Source organism: Enhydra lutris, unplaced genomic scaffold (genome assembly GCF_002288905.1).
Source record: "Enhydra lutris kenyoni isolate GAN:26980312 unplaced genomic scaffold, ASM228890v2 scaffoldscaffold12, whole genome shotgun sequence".
Classification (NCBI taxonomy): domain Eukaryota; kingdom Metazoa; phylum Chordata; class Mammalia; order Carnivora; family Mustelidae; genus Enhydra; species Enhydra lutris.
The window spans coordinates 79,900,391-79,919,723 of NW_019154096.1; the positions used below are offsets into that span (position 1 = coordinate 79,900,391).

A 19,333-nucleotide genomic window follows, 5' to 3' on the forward strand; every position below is an offset into this window, starting at 1 on the left:
GCCGCACTTTGAATCCCATACATCAGTGGCTTCCAGGTTTGGGAGTCAGAGAAGCTGGGAATGAGTAAGGAGACGGATGTCATTTCAACTCTTTCTGTATCTGGGGCATAATGCAGAAGCCGGCATGGCAGGTACCAGATGCTACTTGCCGACGGATGTGGCATCCCCGGGCCCCGGTTTCTGGGGGGAGCCAGGCTTGGGGGTAGGTCGCCCAGGCTTCTGAGAACAGGATGCCGACAAAGTTGTTGACCTTCTGGCTGCCAAGAAAGAGGACATTACTGGGTAAAGCAGCCTCACTCCCTCAGGGAGGCCAGTTCTGCTGGCCGAGTGGACTCGGGGGGCCAGGAGGGGCTCTGCCGGGGCTGGCCCGGTGGCCTGAAAACCTGCCCTTCTTCCTTGAGGCCCTGACTCCTTTACCAGGACCTGGTCTTCCCCTTGGGTGGCTAGGCCTGGGCCTGAGACCACGACTGCCAGGGATGTTTGTCTCCAGGCCCTGCTGCTATGGCCACGCCCGGAGGGACCCAGGCAGATGCCGGCTTTTGTCTCCTGAATTCCAGCACTTTTCATGCAGGACCCTGCAGTGGATGAAACTCAGCCTGAAGGCAGGTTACGTAGGAGGCCAGTGGGCTTCGGCCGGTGAGACACACCCCGCTGGGGGTGCATAGGAGGTTGCTGGGGGTTGGGGGCATGCCTCGTGACGCCAGGCAGAGGCTTTCTTCAGCGGGGAGCTGGTTGAGTCCCACCCGCTCCCACCCGCCTGCTCCCACCTGCCAGGAGCGAGGTCCCCCCCCACCTCCGGCCCCTGCCGTGGCGCTTCGCCCCATGTGGACAGCTCTGGGCGCCACCGCAGGGAAAGGGAAGCCGTCACCCTGACCCCCCACCCACATCCAGATTACACAGAGATCCTTTCAAATGCCATTTTACTTTTTATATTGGGTGATTTGCCAGAACCCGGGGCTCCTTTGTGCTGTTGGAACCGGTGATACAGCTCCAGTCTCTGCAGCGATGACTCAGCCTCGAAGACACTTCCACAGCCTCCTGCCAGAGGTCGCAGGGAACATGTAGATTTACATTTATATGTATTTTGTCGTAAAGATGTCAGAAAGGGATGACTCACAGGCCTTCAACAAGCAAAAACAAGCTTTCCTGGGGGGCAATGCGCATTCCCTGATGCCGTGGGGCGGGGGAGGGCGGGAGAGAGGAAGGGCCGTATGGAACTTCTGTGGACGTGGGGGTCACTGGCATGTTTCCAAGCAGGTGTCCACGGGCCTCACCGCGCTGTTTTCTGCTCCCTTTCGCCTGGTGCCTCCCGCTCAAGGAGCCTTTCTTTCTCCCGCGTGGTTGCGCGGCAGGCGCCTGCCCACCCTCCATCCTGCCGCCTCCCACGGCGCTCCGCTCTCCATGGTCCTGCCGCGCTCCGCTCTCCATGGTCCTGACGTGGATCCTTCACAGGGTTCCAGGTCTCCTTCCCAGGCTCCTGCTTCCCGCACCTTTGGGGGGGGCGGGGGGAGGGGCTCTCCCTGCCCCTGCTCTCCCGTCCTCGCTGGCACTGGCGAGGTCTGTGATCTACGGTCTACCTCCGCGTCTTGGCTGGTTTTCCCTCCTTGTTCCTTGCTCAGAGTCAGTCCCGCTTCCCTACTTCCTTGCTGGGCATTTCCCCTCCATTTTGTTGAGAAGGAACTGGCAGCCTGGTCGTTTTGGCTGGATGCCAGATGTGGTAGATTTTGTATGTTGGGGCTGAATTTTGTTTGTATTCCTTTAAATTTTTTTTTTAAGATTTTATTTTTTTGTTTGTTTAGAGAGCATGACGGGGGGAGGGGGCAGAGAGGAGAAAAGCAGACCCCCTGCTGAGCAGGGAGCCCTCCGATCCCACGACCCTGAGATCTGAGATCGTGACCTGAGCTGAAACCAAGAGTCGGACGCTCAACCCTCTGAGTCCCCCAGGCACCCCTCCGGTAAATATTTTTGAGCTTGGTCCTGGGCCCCAGCTGGGTTTGGGAAGAGGTGGCCCCCTTGGACAGAGGCAGAGAGCTTTCGGGCAGGCTAGGCCGGCCCGCTCCCAAGGTGGTGCGTTCATGTCTGTTCCCCAGTGCCCGAGTGTCACCAGCCTGGGGGGTCCGATTGTGCTGTCTCTCTCGGGAACGGCAGGCCTGGGGCTCTGTCAGAGACGGCGCTGGGTCTTCGGGGAACGTGCGCCCTCTGGACCCTGGTTCCCTCACCCAACACCTGGCATTTTGGTCGGCAATCTGAGATTCCTTCCCGTGCTGGAAATCTGTTTACATGTCTCTGCTTTAAACAGCCATCCGTTAGGTGACCAGCTCAGCAGAAGCAAAACTGTGTATTGGTTCGGTATTCTGATTCCGTTCTTTCTGAAACACTTGCGTTGCCATCCAGAAACCATTTCCGTGCTCAGTGGCCCACTTTGGAGGGTTATAACCACTGCCTTTTATACTTCCTGGTATTAATGTGATGGAAACCTTCCTCCCCGGACTGAATCAGGCAAACGCAAAGCCACGCAGAAAGTGGCTTCTGCAAAAGGCATCTTTCCTGGGTGGGCCGGTCCCTGCAGCACCAGAGGTGAGGACCCTTTCCTCCAACAGGTGGTTGGCGACAGCAGCCACTGAACATGATATCTGCCCTCTGCCTGGGAAGGGAGCCAGCAAACGTTAAATCACACTTGCGGTTTAGATGACGACCATCTCTACTGTGATTGTGATAATCATTGTTCTCATGTAATGGTCGATACAAGTGTAAGATGTTTCCTTTGAGAAACTGCCGCCTCCAGGAAGGCAGAGTAAACCTGCTCTTCCCTGGTCCTCCCATCCCACAACGAAACACTCTGGATATGGGGTCAGAAGTAGGCGAAGAAGGCAGGCCAGCGAGGGACCTCGGGCCTGGGAAGACACCGTGGTGAGGCCCTGGGTCTTCGCTGGGCTGCAGAAGTCAGAAACCCCAGCAGACGCAGGAAGGACACGCGGCATGAGGCGCCTGCCCTCTCTGGCCCGTGGGCCGGCAGCATAGGCGGGCAGCGTGGTTTTACCGGAGAGGAAGCCCAGCAGGGGCAGGAGCCCGTGGGAGGCCACCGGGTGCTAGCGATCGGGGAAAACAGATGGAAACCATGGGGAAGCAGCACCCTTGCTGCTGGTGGGCGCGCAGCCTCCGAACAGCTCGGCGATGCCTCATGGAACGACCCTTCCTCAAGCACGGGCGACCCCAACGTCACGCCATGGGTGGTCATATCGGAGAACCAAGGCTGCTCGTCAAGCCATGTGCGCGTGCTGAGAGCGGCCCTGGGGTGATGGCCGAGCCGCACACAGCCGACGCCCTCCAGTATGAGCGGGTCCCCACACCCGGGAACGCCGCACGCAGGTGAGCCGCCCATGCGCGGAGCCTGAGCAGATCCCAGATGTACGCCAATCCCAGAAGGTCACATACCGCCAAGTCCCTTTCCGGAAGGTTCCTGAAATGACGGAATGTAGAGACGCGGGCAGACTCGTGGTTGCCCGGGGCTGAGGAGGGCTAGGGCAGGCGCGGGCTTACAGCGCACACGTGGGATCCTGGGGAGACACAGTCATCATCCCGGGGGCACTTCTGCGCTGTGGTTTCTCAGGACGCGGCCCCCGGGGATGCCGCGTGGAGCGCACAAGGGCTCTGTGTCACCGCACACGGCCGCGTGTATGCGATTCACACAGAAAAGTTTACGTCTAGGTTGGAGTTTCACTTGCTCGTGGGTGGGCCTGGACTCTGGCCGTGAACCATAGAGCCCTTTCCATGGGAAGGGAATGTGTTGGAATCTGCTGGGAGGACTGGGGACCGTGACTCCCTGGCAGGTTCACAGGGATGAGGCAGGGATGTTGGAGTCAGGACAGACGTGGTGTGGCCAACACCAAGTCACTTCTCAGAGATGCCAGCCCGCTGGGGGAGCGCTGGTGTCCTTGTGGGATGGAGGGCGTCCCCTGCCATGTGGGGTGCCTCCCTGTCTGCCCTAGCTGCTCACGGTGAGTCTGCTGGCCTTGGTGGCAGTGGTCCCGTCCGGAGCCACAAAATCCACTCCTGCCCTCAGTGGACAGGGAAGCTCCCCATGGTGACATCACTTGGACTCTTGACCTCTGCCTCTGGCTTCTAGAAAACGCACTTCCCAGGGGAGCTGAGGCCTCAGCCTCTGCCCCTGGCCATTCCATGGACCCTCCATCTATCCTGTGGCCACCTCGTGGTCAGTTGTGGGAAAGAGCCCAGCAGGCTTGAGTGCCTGCCATGTTTCGGGGCTGTCCCAGGGCTCACGCTGATAGTGGGTCTGCTGGGTACCACCCACCCCCAGGCCCCCAGACCCCACGTGCTGCTCCCCACCCACTCCAGATGCTCTCCTAACCCCCCGGCTGATCTCCCTCTCTGGGGTCTTTATGTTTTCTGGAGAAAGCGGCTTTGGATGGGAGAGCTGTATGTCATAAGGGTTACCCCAGGGCCCAGAGCTGGCCTGCCTCTGCGCCCCTCTGTCAGGCTCATCTGAGGGCCCAGCTTGGGGAGGGGGCACCCTAAGACACCTCCTCCAGGGCCAAGGGCCCCTCTGACACTGGCGTCTGCCCACTGCCCACGCCCACGGGCGTGCGGACATCTGTCTGACTGCCAACAGGAAGCCCTGAACTCGGGGTTCCCTGTGGGGTTCGACAGGGTGATTCTGCCCCTCCCTGCTGCCTGCCTCCTCACTAGCCACACCTTGGGCTTCTGTGGAAATGATAAGCGTCAGAAGCACAAGCATCAGATCCATCCTGTCTTCTTTGTAGGTAAATTGTGAGCACGAGCCACGGGCTCCACATTGGAGAAATCCTGGAGGCCGGCAGGGGCCAGGTGGGGGTGGGGCAGACCCTATGGCTTCCTCGTCAGCGGCTCAGCAGCTGGAGGGTTACTGCCCTGGAGGGCGATTCACGGGCCGGGCACAGAGCTTGTCTCCCTTTCTAGATGCTCCGAACGTAAGAGCACTTCCTGCGAGACAGCAGAGCGAGCCCCTCTATTTACTGCCTCCTCGGAGACCCCAAGACCTAGGGGCGCAGACTGCGCTATTAACCTGGTCGTTCAGTGACTCCCCAACAAAGTGCGACAGGCGCGGCCGGTGGCAGATGTGCACCGTCTGCGGGGAGCCAGAGCCTGACGGTGACCCTGCCTCGTGCCCCCAGGCCCCTGCGTCTCCCAAGTGGGTTCGCGACTCTTGTCTGGGAGGCACACTAATTCAGCAAGTATCTGAAATGCCCGCATTGTTACGTGGACTCTGCCCCTGTCGGCTGTGGCAGGCGGCCCTCGGCGCCCCAGGGTCCCCACCAGCACGCGGACGCTGGATGCTCGGACTGAGCCCCGTGACGGGAAGCCGTGGGTTTCAGGGCTGTTGCGCTTGGACACTCAAGCGTGTTGGCTGGGGGCCCGCCCGTGGCCTGGTTGGGGGGCTGGTGCAGCCCCAGGGGTGGCCTGCTGACCCTCCAACCCTAGCCCCTGCTTCCAGCGGTCACTGGTTCCTCTGGGCAGGGGTGAGTGCTCCAGCCGGAGCAGCCAGCAATGGCCACGGGCTCCCAAGTCCCCTGTGTCCCCCTCTGGCCGCCTCTTCTGTCTCCCAGGGCGACAGGAAAGAAGCAGTGTGCGCCCGAGCGTGAGCCTCACGGCTTCTGCTTTACGGCTGTGGGCGCGCAGGGGAAGGCGTGCCGTGTGCAGGGGCGCCGGCGCAGAGCAGGACACCCCAGAGCCCTGTGGGTGCCGCCTTGGAGCCTCTCGGGTGCAGGCAGAGGCTTCATCCTACCCGACTCTCCTCTGAGGGCTCAACGTGGAGCTCATGAGCACGAACAGGATACGGGGCTGGCGGGGGAGGCGTGAAAATCCCCTTTCCTTCCTGCTGACGGGAATCCCATCAAGCTCCTGGGGGAGGCCGCCCAGGAACCCCTGCTTGGGTGTGGGCCAGTCCCATCCCGCTGCCCTCAAGGGACTGGGGAGGGGGTTAGTTGTTCCCACTCATTTCCACAGTAATAAAGTTGCCAGGTTCCTCTATTTGCCCTCAAACTGGTGTTGGAGGAAAATACTAACTCTACCTTTGGGGAGAAGTCAGGGAGGGCTCAGTGCCCCTCGATGCATGGAAAATTCTCAGTGCAGGTTGTCCAGAGCCACGGTGGGGGCCACTCAGCTCCAGGGACCCGGTGGGGCGGCCGGCAGGGATCCCGAGCCCAGGCCGGAGCTGAAGTCTGCGCTGCGCCTGGTGGAAGCGTGTTCGCAACAGAGCAAAAGGCATGGTGGGCACTGGAGGCGGCCAGGAGGAGGGCTCAGGGCTCAGAGGGCACGGGTGGGAAGGAAGGGATCCCTGGGTTGCCGTCCAGCCTGGGCACCCTGCAGGCACAGGGCTGTGCCACGGGTGTCTGTCTGGAACCCGCGCCGGGGGTCTCCCTCCATCTTGCCCCACAGTTACTTCCGTCCTTACACTCCTGTGGTGCCGTCTCTTCGTCCGGGAAAGGCCTGCAGAGTTTCATTTTAAAATACATTAAAAAAAGAGGCGCCTGGGTGGCTCAGCTGGTTGGGTTGCTGCCTTCGGTTCAGGTCATGGTCATAGGGTCCTGGGATCGAGGGATCGAGTCCCGCATCCGCCTCCTCGGTCTGTGGGGAGCCTGCTTCTCCCTCTCCCTCTGCCTGCCCTCCCCCCGCTCCTGCTTCACTCTCAAATAAGTAAAATCTTAAAAAGAAAATACGTAAAAAAACAACAACCCAATCTACGAAGACAGGAGTAAACAGTATTCGGGTGGTGGGGGTGGAGCAGCCTGGCACACTGAGCAGGAGACCGGGAATTCGCTGGCACCTGGTGTGGGCAGCGGGGAGACGTAGCGGTCTTGACCAGGGGAGGCAGGAGGACAGGGCTGTCACCGGGACGGGTGTCCCTCTGGGGGGGCGTCGAGCGGAGAGACGCCACCAAGCCAGAGAACAGGAAAAGGAAGGGTTTTCCGCGCAACAAGGAAGGAGAGCACCGGGGCGCCCTCCCAAAGCGACAACCACATTGGTTGGGGAGGGGTGTGAGCCGAGGGGGCAGCCAGTCCCCAGGGCCTTGCGCGGACGGCACTCAGCGTGGACGCGGGCAGAAGGCGTCCGAAGGTGACCGAGCGCAGGGCCGCGTCACGAGGCCGGCCCGGGTCAGCGCCGTCGGTGCTCTGGCTCCGGCGGGTCCCGGACCTGAGGGCTCACAGGGTCCAGATGCTGCAGGGCTCGTCCAGGGTCCGTCTTCCCTTCGGAACCAGCCCTGGGGGTCGTGCCCCTGAGCCACTGTCCCTCGTTGACGAGGTTCTCTCCTGCCTGACGTGGCTGCTTGTCCTTCTCTGCTCCTGCGGGACGGCTGGGGGCCCGAAATGACTTTTCTTATGTCCCGAAAGCTATGTCTGTCTCTCTGTCCCCGGGAACCCCCAAGTCTCTGCCCACAGGGCCGGAACGGTGGTTTAGCCCAGGCCGTGGGGAACAGCCTGTAGGCAGGACCACCGGGCCCTTCGAGGGGGTCCCGCGAGCAGCCTGCAGGGAACCTGTCAACGGGCGGCCTGGGCTCCCTCCCGCCACGGAGACGCTACCCTGGCCCCCCACAAGCTTTTCTTTTTAAAAATTTATTTATTTGTTTGAGAGAGAGAGAGCACGAGAGCAGGGGGAAGGTGGAGGGAGAGGGAGAAACAGGCTCCCCGCTCAGCAGGGAGGGCGAGACAGGGATTGATCCTAGGACCCTGAGCCCATGATCTGAGCTGAAACTAAGAGTCGGACGCTCCGCCGACTGAGCCACCCAGGCGCCCCCCCCAAGAGCTTTTGATGACCAAGACAGGAACTGGGGGGCTTTTAACTTTCTGTACTTTTCCTCTCCCAAACGGAAACCCGCCACTCCACATCTCCTGACCACCACCCCCCACGAATGCCGTGGCAGAGGCCACGCCATGGACGATGGGACACTAGCTCATGTGGCCAGTCGGAACAGCCAGGACGCTTCTTCTTCCAAAGCTGCTGCTTCATCCATTTCCGTGAGCAGAGCCGCGTCAGCCATGCTTCAGGCTCCTGTTGTCCGTGGTCAGCACCCAGAGGTCGCCCGGACACGAGGGGGTCCTGCGGCTGATGAGAAGCCCCGGGACGGCCCGCGGGCCGGTGGGGCTGGGGGCCTGCATGTGGGCCTGCCCTCAGCAGACGCAGCTCTGTGGCTTTGCCGGCGGGAGTAGTGACCCCGGGGTCTCTCCGCGCCACCGGGGAAGACTTGAAGGGAAACATCCTTGCAATTGGGCAGAAAACCCTTTACACAGAGCTGGAAAATCTACAAAATGGCCTATGTTGACTCTGCAAATGTAACCGGGAGCTTAGGCCTAGGCCCCTCCCCTCCACCAGGCGTGTCCTTCATCTCCAGGCAGGGGCCCGGGGCAGAAAGGGAGTGGGGAATCAGCCATCGGGCTCGGGCGGAGGGACAGGGGATCTGCTGGGATCTTTTCTGAGGCCACACCAGTGCTGAGGTGACCCCCAACGTCCCAATGTCCCCAACCAGCTTCACTCCCCATCCTCCTTGGAAGAGTCCTCCCTCTGGCTCTGCTCCCCAGGCCGACGTGAGGCCTCTGCCTGACGAGCCTCCTCACTCGGTGCGGCCTGCCCGGGCCTTCTCCGTGGGCTCCCATCTGGGGCTTTGTCCTGAGTCCATGTCCCGAGGCCTCAGGAAGGACAGAGGCTGCAGGGACTCACTTGGAGAGCACGTCCCTAAAAGTGACAGTGTCCCAGCCTGCGTCCAGGCTGAACTTTGACCCCACTGGAGGCACCTTCCGGGCCTGTGAGCTGGGGTGGGCAGGCGGGCACTACCGGGCGCCTCTGGGCACCGTCCTGGTGTCCGAAGTGCAGGAAGGAAGCCTTGGGGGCCAGGGGCATCCTTGCCTCCCCTTGGTGCAGCTGAGGGAGCTGAGGCTCGGGGTTGCCCAGGTCTGAGTGTGGAGCAGGATCCACCTCCTGGTGCTGAATCCAGGCCCCCAGTCTACACAGCTGGTTGACTGGCCTCCCTCCCACACTTGGTGCTGGGACACGTGGGGAAGGAAACGCAGCCCCAGGCCTGGGGAGACAGCGGGAATTCCCAGCGTGGTGCTGGGCGATGCATGGGCCAGCCCAGGGCAGGGTGCCGCCCGTGGGGTGGCTGAGGCTGTGAGTTCTCCCCTACGTTGGCTCAGGGCAAGGGCACACATCCACCTGGGGCAAAGTTCTCGGGTCCCCTGGAGGGGTCTGGAGGTCCCGGCCTCCACCCCATTGTCTGAGAAGCTCCTGGTTCACGCCCACCATTGCCTCTGGGGCAACACACCCAGGTATGAAATTGGACCTTAAATTTGGGTCCGCAGCCTCTCATTCCAGAGGCAGAAAGAACACTGCGTGCACTCCTACTGCGCCCAGCACGGGCACCAGCAGTGCGTGTGGCCCGTCACAGCTGCGCACGGAGCGCAGAGGGCCTCTGTGGTCTGGGGCCGGGGGCCCGGCATGCAGTCTGGACGCCTTCCTCAGGGCTGGACGCCAGCCTTGGCCCTCCCCTCCCCCGCTGCATGTGGCCCAAGCTCTGCCCGAGGCCGCGGGGGGGCCAGTCTGTTCACCAGCTGTGTTTTCCCTCCAGGCCAGCGAGGAAATGTAGTGGAGCCGCTGCGAGGCCCTGCCTGCCCGAGCTTGGTGTGAACAGCCCAGCCCAGACGCGCGGCCCGCCCCGGGCACCCCTGGGGCCGCCCTCACCATGTCCAAGAAGGGCATGGGCGCCCGAGGCAGGGGCGACAAGGCGGAGCTCCTCGCTGCTCTCCAGGCCGCCAACGAGGACCTGCGGGCCAAGCTCACTGACATCCAGATTGAGCTGCAGCAGGAGAAGGGCAAGGTGGGCCCCAAACCCCCCCCCCCCCCGTGGCCCCTAAACACTCCCTTCCCTCTTCTCCACCCACTCCCGGCCCTGGCGGCTGCCTGCCTGGTCCCAGGGTCCGCAGGGACTCTCAGGGCCGCTGGGAAGGACAGACCGCTCTGGGAAGAGGGCAGCCGGGGGTGGGGGTATCGTGAGGTGGGGGACTGCCCTGGTTCAGTGCCTGGGCCAATGGGACGTTGGCCAGTGGCACCATCCTGGGAAATGTCCTCTGAATGGGCAGTAGGATGACCGCTGCAGGGATAAAGAGCACAGTCTGAGTGAAGCGCTTCCAGGGGCCTCAGGAACGTGGGGGCAGCCCCGGGGAGAGGCGATGGCCTGGGGCAAGCCTGAGATGGCACCACCCAGATGTCCAGCACTTGGGGTCCTCGAGGCCCACGCGGAAGGCGGGGCTTGTGCTGGGGGGAGTGGGGTTCTGGTCCCGGACCGCCTGCTCCGTGCCAGGCCAGGCCTGGGTGGGAGGCGTCCCACTGACCCACTGTCCTCTCCACGTCAGAACTTCTGCCCTTGCCCCCACCCGAGGCCTCCTGGGAGTGTGGAGAGCGAGTGGGTCTGGAGGGGTCCTGCCCAGTGCAGAGCTCTTCTGGGAGGCCGTGGGGATGGGGAACCAGGTTGCTTGGGGCCAGATCTCTAACAGTTGTGCGACCCAACCTGGTTACAACCTGGTCCAGGAGCCGTGGTAACCCCGTGAGGTTCAGATCCTGCGTCCATCAGTACAGTGACCAGACAGGCCTGCGCCCAGCGGTTTCCGTGCCGTCTGCAGGCTGATTGTGGCCCGTGATGGTCGCTCACCCTCCTGCCGGAGGTCCCCGCTCTGTAGAAAGGCAGCAGGAGCAGGACCGCAGGTGCAGGGAGGAGCCCCGGGGATGGGCCTGCAGCTCCGATACCATAGGCTGCTGTCCCAGCGACCACGTGGCCGCTCCCGAGGCCAGGCCTCCTTGGTGGGCCTGCGGGGGAGTCGGAGCCTACGGGGACACTGCTGGGACCAGGGAGTCAGGGAGCGTCGACATCAGCACTTGCTCCGGGCCAGGCGGTCCCCCGAGTCAGCAGGGCCAGCCCCAAGAGGCCCAGACATGCGGCCTGGGGCGAGCCTGGGGCGAAGGTGCAAACACCCCGTGGCCCAGGACGGAAGGTGTCCCGCGCGCCGCGTAGTCCTCGAGGTCGTCCCACACCGAGGCCGAGCCTCAGACCTGCACTGGGGTTGGCGCGGGGGCCAGGCCCTTGGTGAGAGCAGCGTCCGTCCGGCGCTCAGGAGCACACGCGTGGACGCGCGGCTGTGGCGCTTGCTCATGCGCACACCCCGCTCGTCAGGGAGGCACGGTGCTCCTGTGCCAGCGCTTTTAGCCAAGCAACGGCCAGCGGGTGGGGGCGCCGGGCGGGCGCGGGGCGCGCGCTCCTGGTGCCTCCACAGCGCCCAAAGGGGGCGGGGTTGGAGCTCGGGCCCCTCGCTGCCCTCCGAGAGCCCTGGAGCTGGCGGCCCAGGTGCTACAGCCGGGGCCTTGTATCATTCCTGTTCCGGAAAGATTGACCTCTTGGTACAAATTTCAGAGGGAAGGAAAGAAAAGGCCCTCGTCTGTGTTTGTGTTCTGGGTTCCTGGCCACGCAGACAGACAGAGCAGGCCGCACACCAGGTGCTGCGCGTGGCCCTGGGGCAGGTCTGAAGCTCCTCCCACAGGGGCCTGCCTGCGGCGTCTGGGCGGTTCCCAGCCTCGCTGCGGGGAGGGGGAGGGTGCCGGGAGCGAGCAGAGCATCCGGGTCTGCAGGGCTGATGCCACGTGCAGGGAAGCTGGGTCCGAGAGCGCGCGTGTGCGTGCACGTGTGTGAGTGTGTGTGTCCAGGCACGGCACTCCCAGACAGCCCAGTCACCTGGCTGACACGACGGTGGGGGGGGGGGCTCCCCCCAGCTCTTCTCTCTGCAGGGGTGAGGCTCCTGAGGCTGCGGTTTGCAGACTTGCTGCACGGCAGAGCCTGTGACTCCTGTTAGAAATGGGGCTGCCAGCCTCACCCTGGCCGTCGGGGCTCACCCTGACCCGAGGGGCTCACCATGGCCGGCGGGGGTCACCCTGCCCGTGGGGTCACCCTGCCCATGGAGCTCACCCTGGCTAGCAGGAGCCCTTCCCTGTGCACTCGAGGGGATGCTCTGGAGCCCACGGCCTTGGGCATCACGGCCCGGAGCCGCCCTCCCTGCCGCCTCAGCCACTGGCTGCCCGCATCCCCCACGGCTCTAGGCTGCGGTCAGCGTGGGGGTGCAGGGAACAGAGCCCCACGGCCCCACGAGCCCCACGAGCCCCACGAGCAAGGTGCCCGTCCCAGAGAGCTGGGTCTCCTCCATTCAGGAACATGCAGGTGGCGACAGGGTCATGGTTCTTCATCGTCGTCTCCCCTTCCTGCCCTGTTGCTAGTCTGGAAGGTGGGAAGGAGCCGCCAAGGGCACTTTGGCCATTGAGACCCGGGGACGTTCTCTGAGCCTGAGCCTTCCCTCCCCCACCTCTGGGCTCCCACTGCTACTTCCAAGTCAAACCCGCACCTTCCCGCCAAGCATCATTAAAACATTCAAGTTTTTTTGTATTTAAGTGTGTTCATGGGTGTGTTTGTGTGTGTATCTGTAGACGATACCCACCACCCAGAACCAACACAGGCCATTGTCCTTTGGGATTCAAATAGGAAAGTTCTAGACCCTCACAGACACACTGTCGTTCCTGTCTCCTCCCACATGGGGCTGGCCTCCAGGGACGGGTGTGAGGAGAGCAGGCTCCAACGTGGGCTCCGGTCAGGGAGCTGCTTGGCTGTCTCTAGCACGCCAGTGGGCTCACAGTTTCTTTCTTTCTTTTTAAGACTTATGTAATTATTTGAGAGAGCAGGTGAGCGTGCAGGAGGAGAAGCAGTGGGAGAGGGAGAGACCAGCAGGTCCCCCCCACCCGCCCCGCTGAGCAGGGAGCCCTACTTGGGACTCGATCTTACTACTCTGAGATCATGACCTCAGCTGAAACCAAGAGTCAAACGCTTAACTGTGCCACCCAGGCTCCTCCCAGGGTTCAGATTGCCCGTCCCCACCCCCACCCGGGCCTTGAGCTGCGAGCAGGATAATCGGAGGGCGGAACGCCCCTCGGGCCTCTTTCCAGGTCTCCCCCAGCAGCCAGGTTGGTCAGTGAAACTCGCCTGCGATCCTGAGCCGGTGCCTCCCACGGAGGGTCAGCAGTGCTCCGTCTGCTCAGCCCAACGCGACCCTCGCCACATGCCACACAAAGCCGCTGGTGCTGGGGCCGTAGTCATGCCGATGTGGGGGATGGAAAACACGAATCCGAGAATCGTGATCATCAACAGCTCTGTCCTTACCGATCCTGAAGTCTTTTATGTGCCACGGTTAACGTCACCGTTGCAACAGTGGGGGACAAATTTGCGTAACCAGATCTGGACCATGGGACTGATTTCTGTCTGGTTTTGGCACCTTCCAGATGCTTGGGGAGGAGGGCTGGATCTGGACCTCAGGCCGGAAGTCTGGGGACAGCCAGCAGGACCCGACCCACTTGCAAGCCCAGCTGGGTGGCGGGCGTGTGCCGGAGGCTGTGGCACAGGTCACCTACCCTTGAGCAGGAATCCCCAGCACGGCCCGGAGCAGCGACACCACGGTTTGGGACTGTGACTTGCCGGGGTAGACGAGGTGCCCGGAAAGCGTGGGAACCTGCCGTGAGCTCAGCGCCTCGGTTTTCAGGCAGCTGGTCAGCCTCTCGTGGGGTACTTGGGGGGTTGACTTGACAGTAAAGAAAGATGCGTTAAATCGAAGAGGACTGTCCTGCAGCCGCCCTCGGTCGGGAGACCGAGTGGGGCCATCTCTGGTGAAGAACCTTCCGGAAAGAGGGAGCTGGCCCCGCAGGGAGAGGAGCTCACACAGAAGGCCTCGCGAGAGCCGCGTGGAAGTGAACTCAGCGTCCGTTAGGCAGAGTGGGGTGCTGGGGGCATGAACGTGGACAGTGAGGTGAAAACAAGCCTGGTGCTGAAGGTCTCCCATCTCCACCGCAGCGCCAAGGCTCCAGCTCCAGCCCAAACGCGGAGCAGCCCCCACGGCCCGCACTCATGGGGTCCCGCCCCCACTGGGCCCCCCGCTCACGAGCACCGCCGCGGCAGGCGGGAAGGAATGGACACGACAGGCTTCCACCTGCTCGAAGGACGCTGGCCTGCTTTAACTGGGAAGGAGTTTCTGAAACACGGGGTGCCTGTGTGACCCCCCGGCCGTGCCTCAGTGGAGGGAGACGCTGAGGAACGGGAAGCAGGCGTCTGGGCAAGGTGAAGCCCGGCAGAAGGCGTGGCTGCAGTGGAGCAATCACGGAGGGCTTCTCAGAAGAGGCATCCCAGCCCGGCCCCTGTCGCTCTGCAGTTCCATCAGATCGGTCCCTCTTAGGAACATCCGGTCAGGACTGCGGATGGCGGGCACCCGGTCCTATGAGCGCCTGCGTGGGTCAGGGGCCGGACGCAGGCCATCCTCGTGGGGCTGTGGTCTGGCTTGAGGGTAGAAGTTGGCCTTGACCAAGGAGTGGAGACGGTAGTGCCTGTCACCGTGGGCCCTGTGTGTCCACAGCAGTTCCAAGCCACTTGGATGGCCGGCTGGTGGGGAGGTCCTTTGGGGCCGGCGCCCCCTCCTCTGGGAAAGCCTGGCTCGGCCTGGGGTGGGACTTGGGGGTCAGGCGGGTTTTTGTGAGGACTGTGGGCAGCACTGAACATAGTTTCTTTCTGAACAAAACCTGAGGATGGCCAGGCCACGGGAGCCAGCCACGCGGACAAGGCACAGCCATGACAAACTGGGAAGGGAGCAGAGAAAATGTGGGAAAACACCCGTTCTCAGGAATCTTAGCGGCAGGAAGGGCGTGAACACAGCAGCTCCTGGGTTCCGAGGGTTCCCAGCGACTGCGTGTCTCACGTGGATAGAAGAGGAATGCGGGAATGTTCTCCCGTGCTGCCCCGGCTTCCTTGAGAACCAGTTCTCCGTGTGGGGGGAGCGGAGGCACGGAAGCTGCCCCGGGAAGTCGAACAGAAGCCTGGGCTGGAGGTGGAAACCACGCTGGAAATGGGAAGTGCTGGCAGGAAGCTCGAGGCATCTTCTCTCGCATACGCACGGGGAGGCCGTGTTTCTGTCCGCCAGGAGGCCTGCAGCCCGGACCAGCCTGGGGCTGTGGCAGCCCCCGGCTCCTGCTGGGACGCCGAAATAGCACTCCCCCTTGAAAGAAGTCAGGGTGCCTGGGGCACAGGCTGGGGCAGGCGGTGAGCCACAGGATTGCCCGACCTGCGGAGAGCCTGGGACAGCCAGGGTCATGGTGCATCCGAAGGCTTCGGGGCTGGCTCTCAGTGGCCACAAACAGATGCTCTGAGCTTCAGTGGGATGAGAGCAGCAGCGAACCAAACCCCGCCAGCTATGCTCAAACCCACACGTTCCTGATGAAACAAGTAATCGGGCTCCTGCCAGGCCAACGAGGAGCCTGGTCCCTTGAAACTGGGTGAATGGAAGTAATGAACTGAAAGGGTGACCTGCCCCTCCCCAGACGGCCCGTCGTTTGGCGCAGAGACCCACTCCAGATGCAGAAACCGCTCAGCCCGCGACGTCTGGGAAGGCAAAGCTATGGCCCCACGAGCCAAGAGTCAAGAGCGCTACCGCTAAGTCACCAGCCACCATGTCAGCTAGACATTGATGAGGTCCTGGGAGGCTGAGGTCTGTGGCAAAGGCAGCTGCGGATCTCAAGGAAACATCGCTACGTGCTACCTCGGCAGGACCATCTCCTTAACTTTCAAAGCTGCTGTGTGTTTCCGGGACAGATGGGAGTCGCCCAGAACCAGTGGGACCCAGCGGGCAGGCCACGGCATATCTCCGCAGTTTTCGGTGCTCATCGGGGGACAGGAGCCTGGGACGCCTCCTGCCCATTGCCTCCCTACAGCCTGTGTGCTTGGGGCCGCAGGCCACATCCCCACCTTTGCACATCTCTGGCCCAGGGAGCCGTGCAGTTGAGCCCACAGCACATGGGGAGGAATTCACGGGCCCCGTGGACGGAGCGTCGGGGAAAGCCCACTGCCAGAGACCTGAGGGGGTAGAAGGCCAAGGCGGGGGCCGAGGGCATCTCTGGGGCACCCTCGGAGTCCAAGGAAGCAGCGGGGCTGGTCTTCCCGTCCAGTGCGTCTTGCTCGGAATTGCAGTGAGAGCCTGTGTCTCCTGGGAGCGCCGTGTGCTTGCTTGTGTGCTTGCTTGTGCACTTTCTTTGGTAACTGTGGGGGCTGTATCGGAGGACCCGGGCTCCGAAGGGGTCCCCGGCCACGGTCTGCTGCGTCTGAGCCCGCTGCTCCAACCTGCCCACGCTCGCTGGAACGTGCGGGGCCGGGTACTTGGCGTGGGTTTGGGTTTTCACCAGGCCTTTCCCACATGCAGCAGGGATGGTGTCAGGCACTGGACAGAAGGGCAAGTATGTGGCAGGTGTGGGTGCTGTTGTCTCTGAATCAGCTTAGAGCACAGTGAGAACCAGACCCTGCAGAGCTCTGAGCATCCCCCTCCACCAGCTTCCTGCTGCGACAAACTCCAGCTCTGTGACCACCTGTGACCACCACCCGTGACCACCACCACAACCACCACCCGTGACCACCACCCACAACCACCACCCTGACCACCCGTGACCACCGCCCACGACCACCACCCTGACTACCCGCGACCACCACCATGACCACCGCCCACGACCACCACCCGCGACCACCACCCACGACCACCTGTGACCACACTGCTCTTCCCTCTGCTGAAGCCCATGCAAGAGGCCGGCTGGCTCCCTTATGTCCGGCTGCGAGCCCCCGACCCCACCGTGGGGGCTGAAATGGCTCGGGAGTGGCCCCCTTGAGAGCACAGATTGCTGATTGCCCCCCCACACGGCTGAGAACCACCATCAACATCTTCGCCTTGAACTGGAGAAGGGCAGCGCACCTGCAGTGGGAACGGAGCGAGCCCTTGCACTAGGCTTCAGCAACGGCCCCTTCTCTGGCGGGAACCCGGACGGCCAGGCAGGTACTTGCTCGGTCCTGCCAGCGCCCAGAGGCCAGGCTGAGACAGAGTTCGGTCACTAGAACTGGTGCAGCACTGCGGGGTCTGAGCCATCCCGAGGGCAGCTCAGGCTGGACCCCACTGCACACTGGGCCACCAGGCGGGAGCCCCAGCTGAGTGCATCCGGTCACATGCGTGTCCTGATAGGGAAGTAAACGTACTATGGGTGTGGGGCACGTAGCCTCCCGATCTGCGTGCATCCCGGGGAAGCTCGCTCTGATGCGGGAGGGACACCACGGTCCTGGAGAAAGGGATGAATAAGGCACCGGGGGGGTGCTGTGAGAAGGGGGCGCAGAGTGGCGGGTCGGCGTGCGGAATTAGGGCTGGGCGTCTGGGGGCTGCCGAACACAGTCTGGGGGATGGGCAGTGGGCCTGCCCAAGGTGGAGGGTCAGAGCTTGTCACCCTGGGGAAAAGAACCCAGAGTTGTGAGCTGGGGTGCCAGGGGCCATGGCGGGGTGGGGCTGGAACTTCCCAGATGGCATAGTGGGTTTTGTCTGCTCGTGGAGGCGCCCCGGCTCTGCCTTTGCCCTGAACGCCCCAAAGCAGAGAAGGGGACTGGGCCACCCGTCCGCACATGCTGACACTTCCTCCTGTGGATGGTGGATGGTGGGAGGGGAGCTGGAGCCGTAGCTGTCTAAGTGGGGAGCAGGGGCGCCCGCTCTGAAGCTGGGCTTGGGGTCCACAGGAGAGAAGGAGGGGCTCAAGGATGCTGGCCCTGCGAGGTGCCGCAGAGCACAGAGGCTGGGGCAGAAGCGAAACACCAGCCACAGCGGGACCCGGGGCGGGTCAGCCGCTGCCTCACCCCATGCTAGGTCCTGAGCCCCGACTTCCTGCCGCGTGTGGGTGGTGTGGCCCCTGAGCCAAGACTGACGTTCTAGATGAAAACAAGAGATTCAGTCAAAAATCTGAGCATTTCCAAAATCTAGACAGACCGGTGGCCTCAAGTCGCCTTCCTGTCGGCCAAGCACATCGCAGGAGGTAAGTGCAGTGCCCTGTCCTCTGGGCTGGAGGCCCGTGCCCACGCACGTCCCGTACCTTCTTCCTGGCGGCTCATGGGCGAGGTGGCCGCTGGACATTTGCAGCGCGGCCGGGCCTGGCGGGGGCTAGGCAGCGGAGCGGGTCTGTGTGGACCCACGTGTCTGTGACCTTCCTTTCCAGGCTCACGGTGCTTCCAGCCTCCGGCTCCCGAGGACGCCTGGCACGCTCTCCGCCTGCCCAGCTCGTCCGTGAGGAGGCGTCTCGGGGGGGAGATAGTTCCCAGCCATGCGGGGAGGAACACAGAACTCCCGCCGCGAGCCCCGGGCGTGCACGGGCCAGGACGTGAGCAGCAGCCGTGGCGCTCCTGTCTTTCAGGTGAGCCGGGTGGAGAGGGAGAAGAACCAGGAGCTGCGGCAGGTGCGGGAGCACGAGCAGCACAAGAACGCGGTGCTGCTCACCGAGCTCAAGACCAAGCTGCACGAGGAGAAGATGAAGGAGCTGCAGGCCGTGCGGGAGGCGCTGCTGCGGCAGCACGAGGCCGAGCTGCTGAGGGTCGTCAAGGTCAAGGACAACGAGAACCAGCGGCTGCAGGCCCTGCTGCACGCACTGCGGGACGGCGCCCCCGACAAGGCCAAGGTCGTGCTGCTGTCGGAGGCGAAGGAGGAGGCCAAGAAAGGGTTCGAGGCGGAGAAGATGAAGATGCAGCAGGAGATCTCAGAGCTCAAGGGGGCCAAGAAGCAGGTGGAGGAGGCGCTGACCATCGTGGTCCAGGCCGACAAGATCAAGGCGGCGGAGATCCGCAGCGTGTACCATCTCCACCAGGAGGAGATCTCCCGCATCAAGAAGGAGTGCGAGCGGGAGATCCGCAGGCTGGTATGTGCTCCCGGGGCACGGGGCACGGGGAGGGGCACGTGGGACGTGGGCGGGAGCACCGGGTCCAGAGAGGTAAAGGTCACGGCCCTCGGGGGCCGTCTTGGTGTCAGTGCTGTGTGGGGAGGCGCCCTCTGTGTCTGGGCCATGGGGAGTCAGTGTCTTGTCCGGTCAGGAGTGGCCAGATTCCGGCAGCTTCCCCGGGGCGTCGGGATGGCTCCAGACACCCGCTGTCCGTGGCTGGCACCCCGAGAGTCGACGTCCTCAGAGACCCAGAGCAAGAAGTGAAAGAGAATATTTAGGGACGGGAGGGCCTGTGCTTGACTGTCCTCATCCCTTGGAGCTTGACCTCCTTGGTATTTGGGGGAAACGGAGCTCGACCTTAGAGCCCCATGTCCCCTGTCATGGGCTGGGGACGAGCTGGCTTTGCTGCTGGTCACACTCAGGACCCCTGGGATCCCCTGAACAGGATGCCACAATCTCTCCAAGCAGCTTGGCCGGGCACCTCTCCCTC

At 63.0% G+C, this 19,333-nt stretch overlaps 1 protein-coding gene across 4 annotated transcripts in view; it reads left to right on the plus strand.

The window, feature by feature from the left end:
* Window positions 1–9,730: 9,730 nt before the first annotated feature.
* The window catches only part of LOC111145093 (Janus kinase and microtubule interacting protein 3), a 40,077-nt gene continuing 30,474 nt past the window's right edge, over window positions 9,731–19,333 (plus strand). For all 4 annotated transcript variants that reach the window (XM_022499723.1, XM_022499724.1, XM_022499725.1 and 1 more), the window contains exons 1-2: window positions 9,731–9,865; window positions 18,325–18,822. In XM_022499723.1, the coding sequence (XP_022355431.1) occupies window positions 9,731–9,865; window positions 18,325–18,822 (633 nt within the window). The remainder of the gene's footprint in view (window positions 9,866–18,324; window positions 18,823–19,333) is intronic.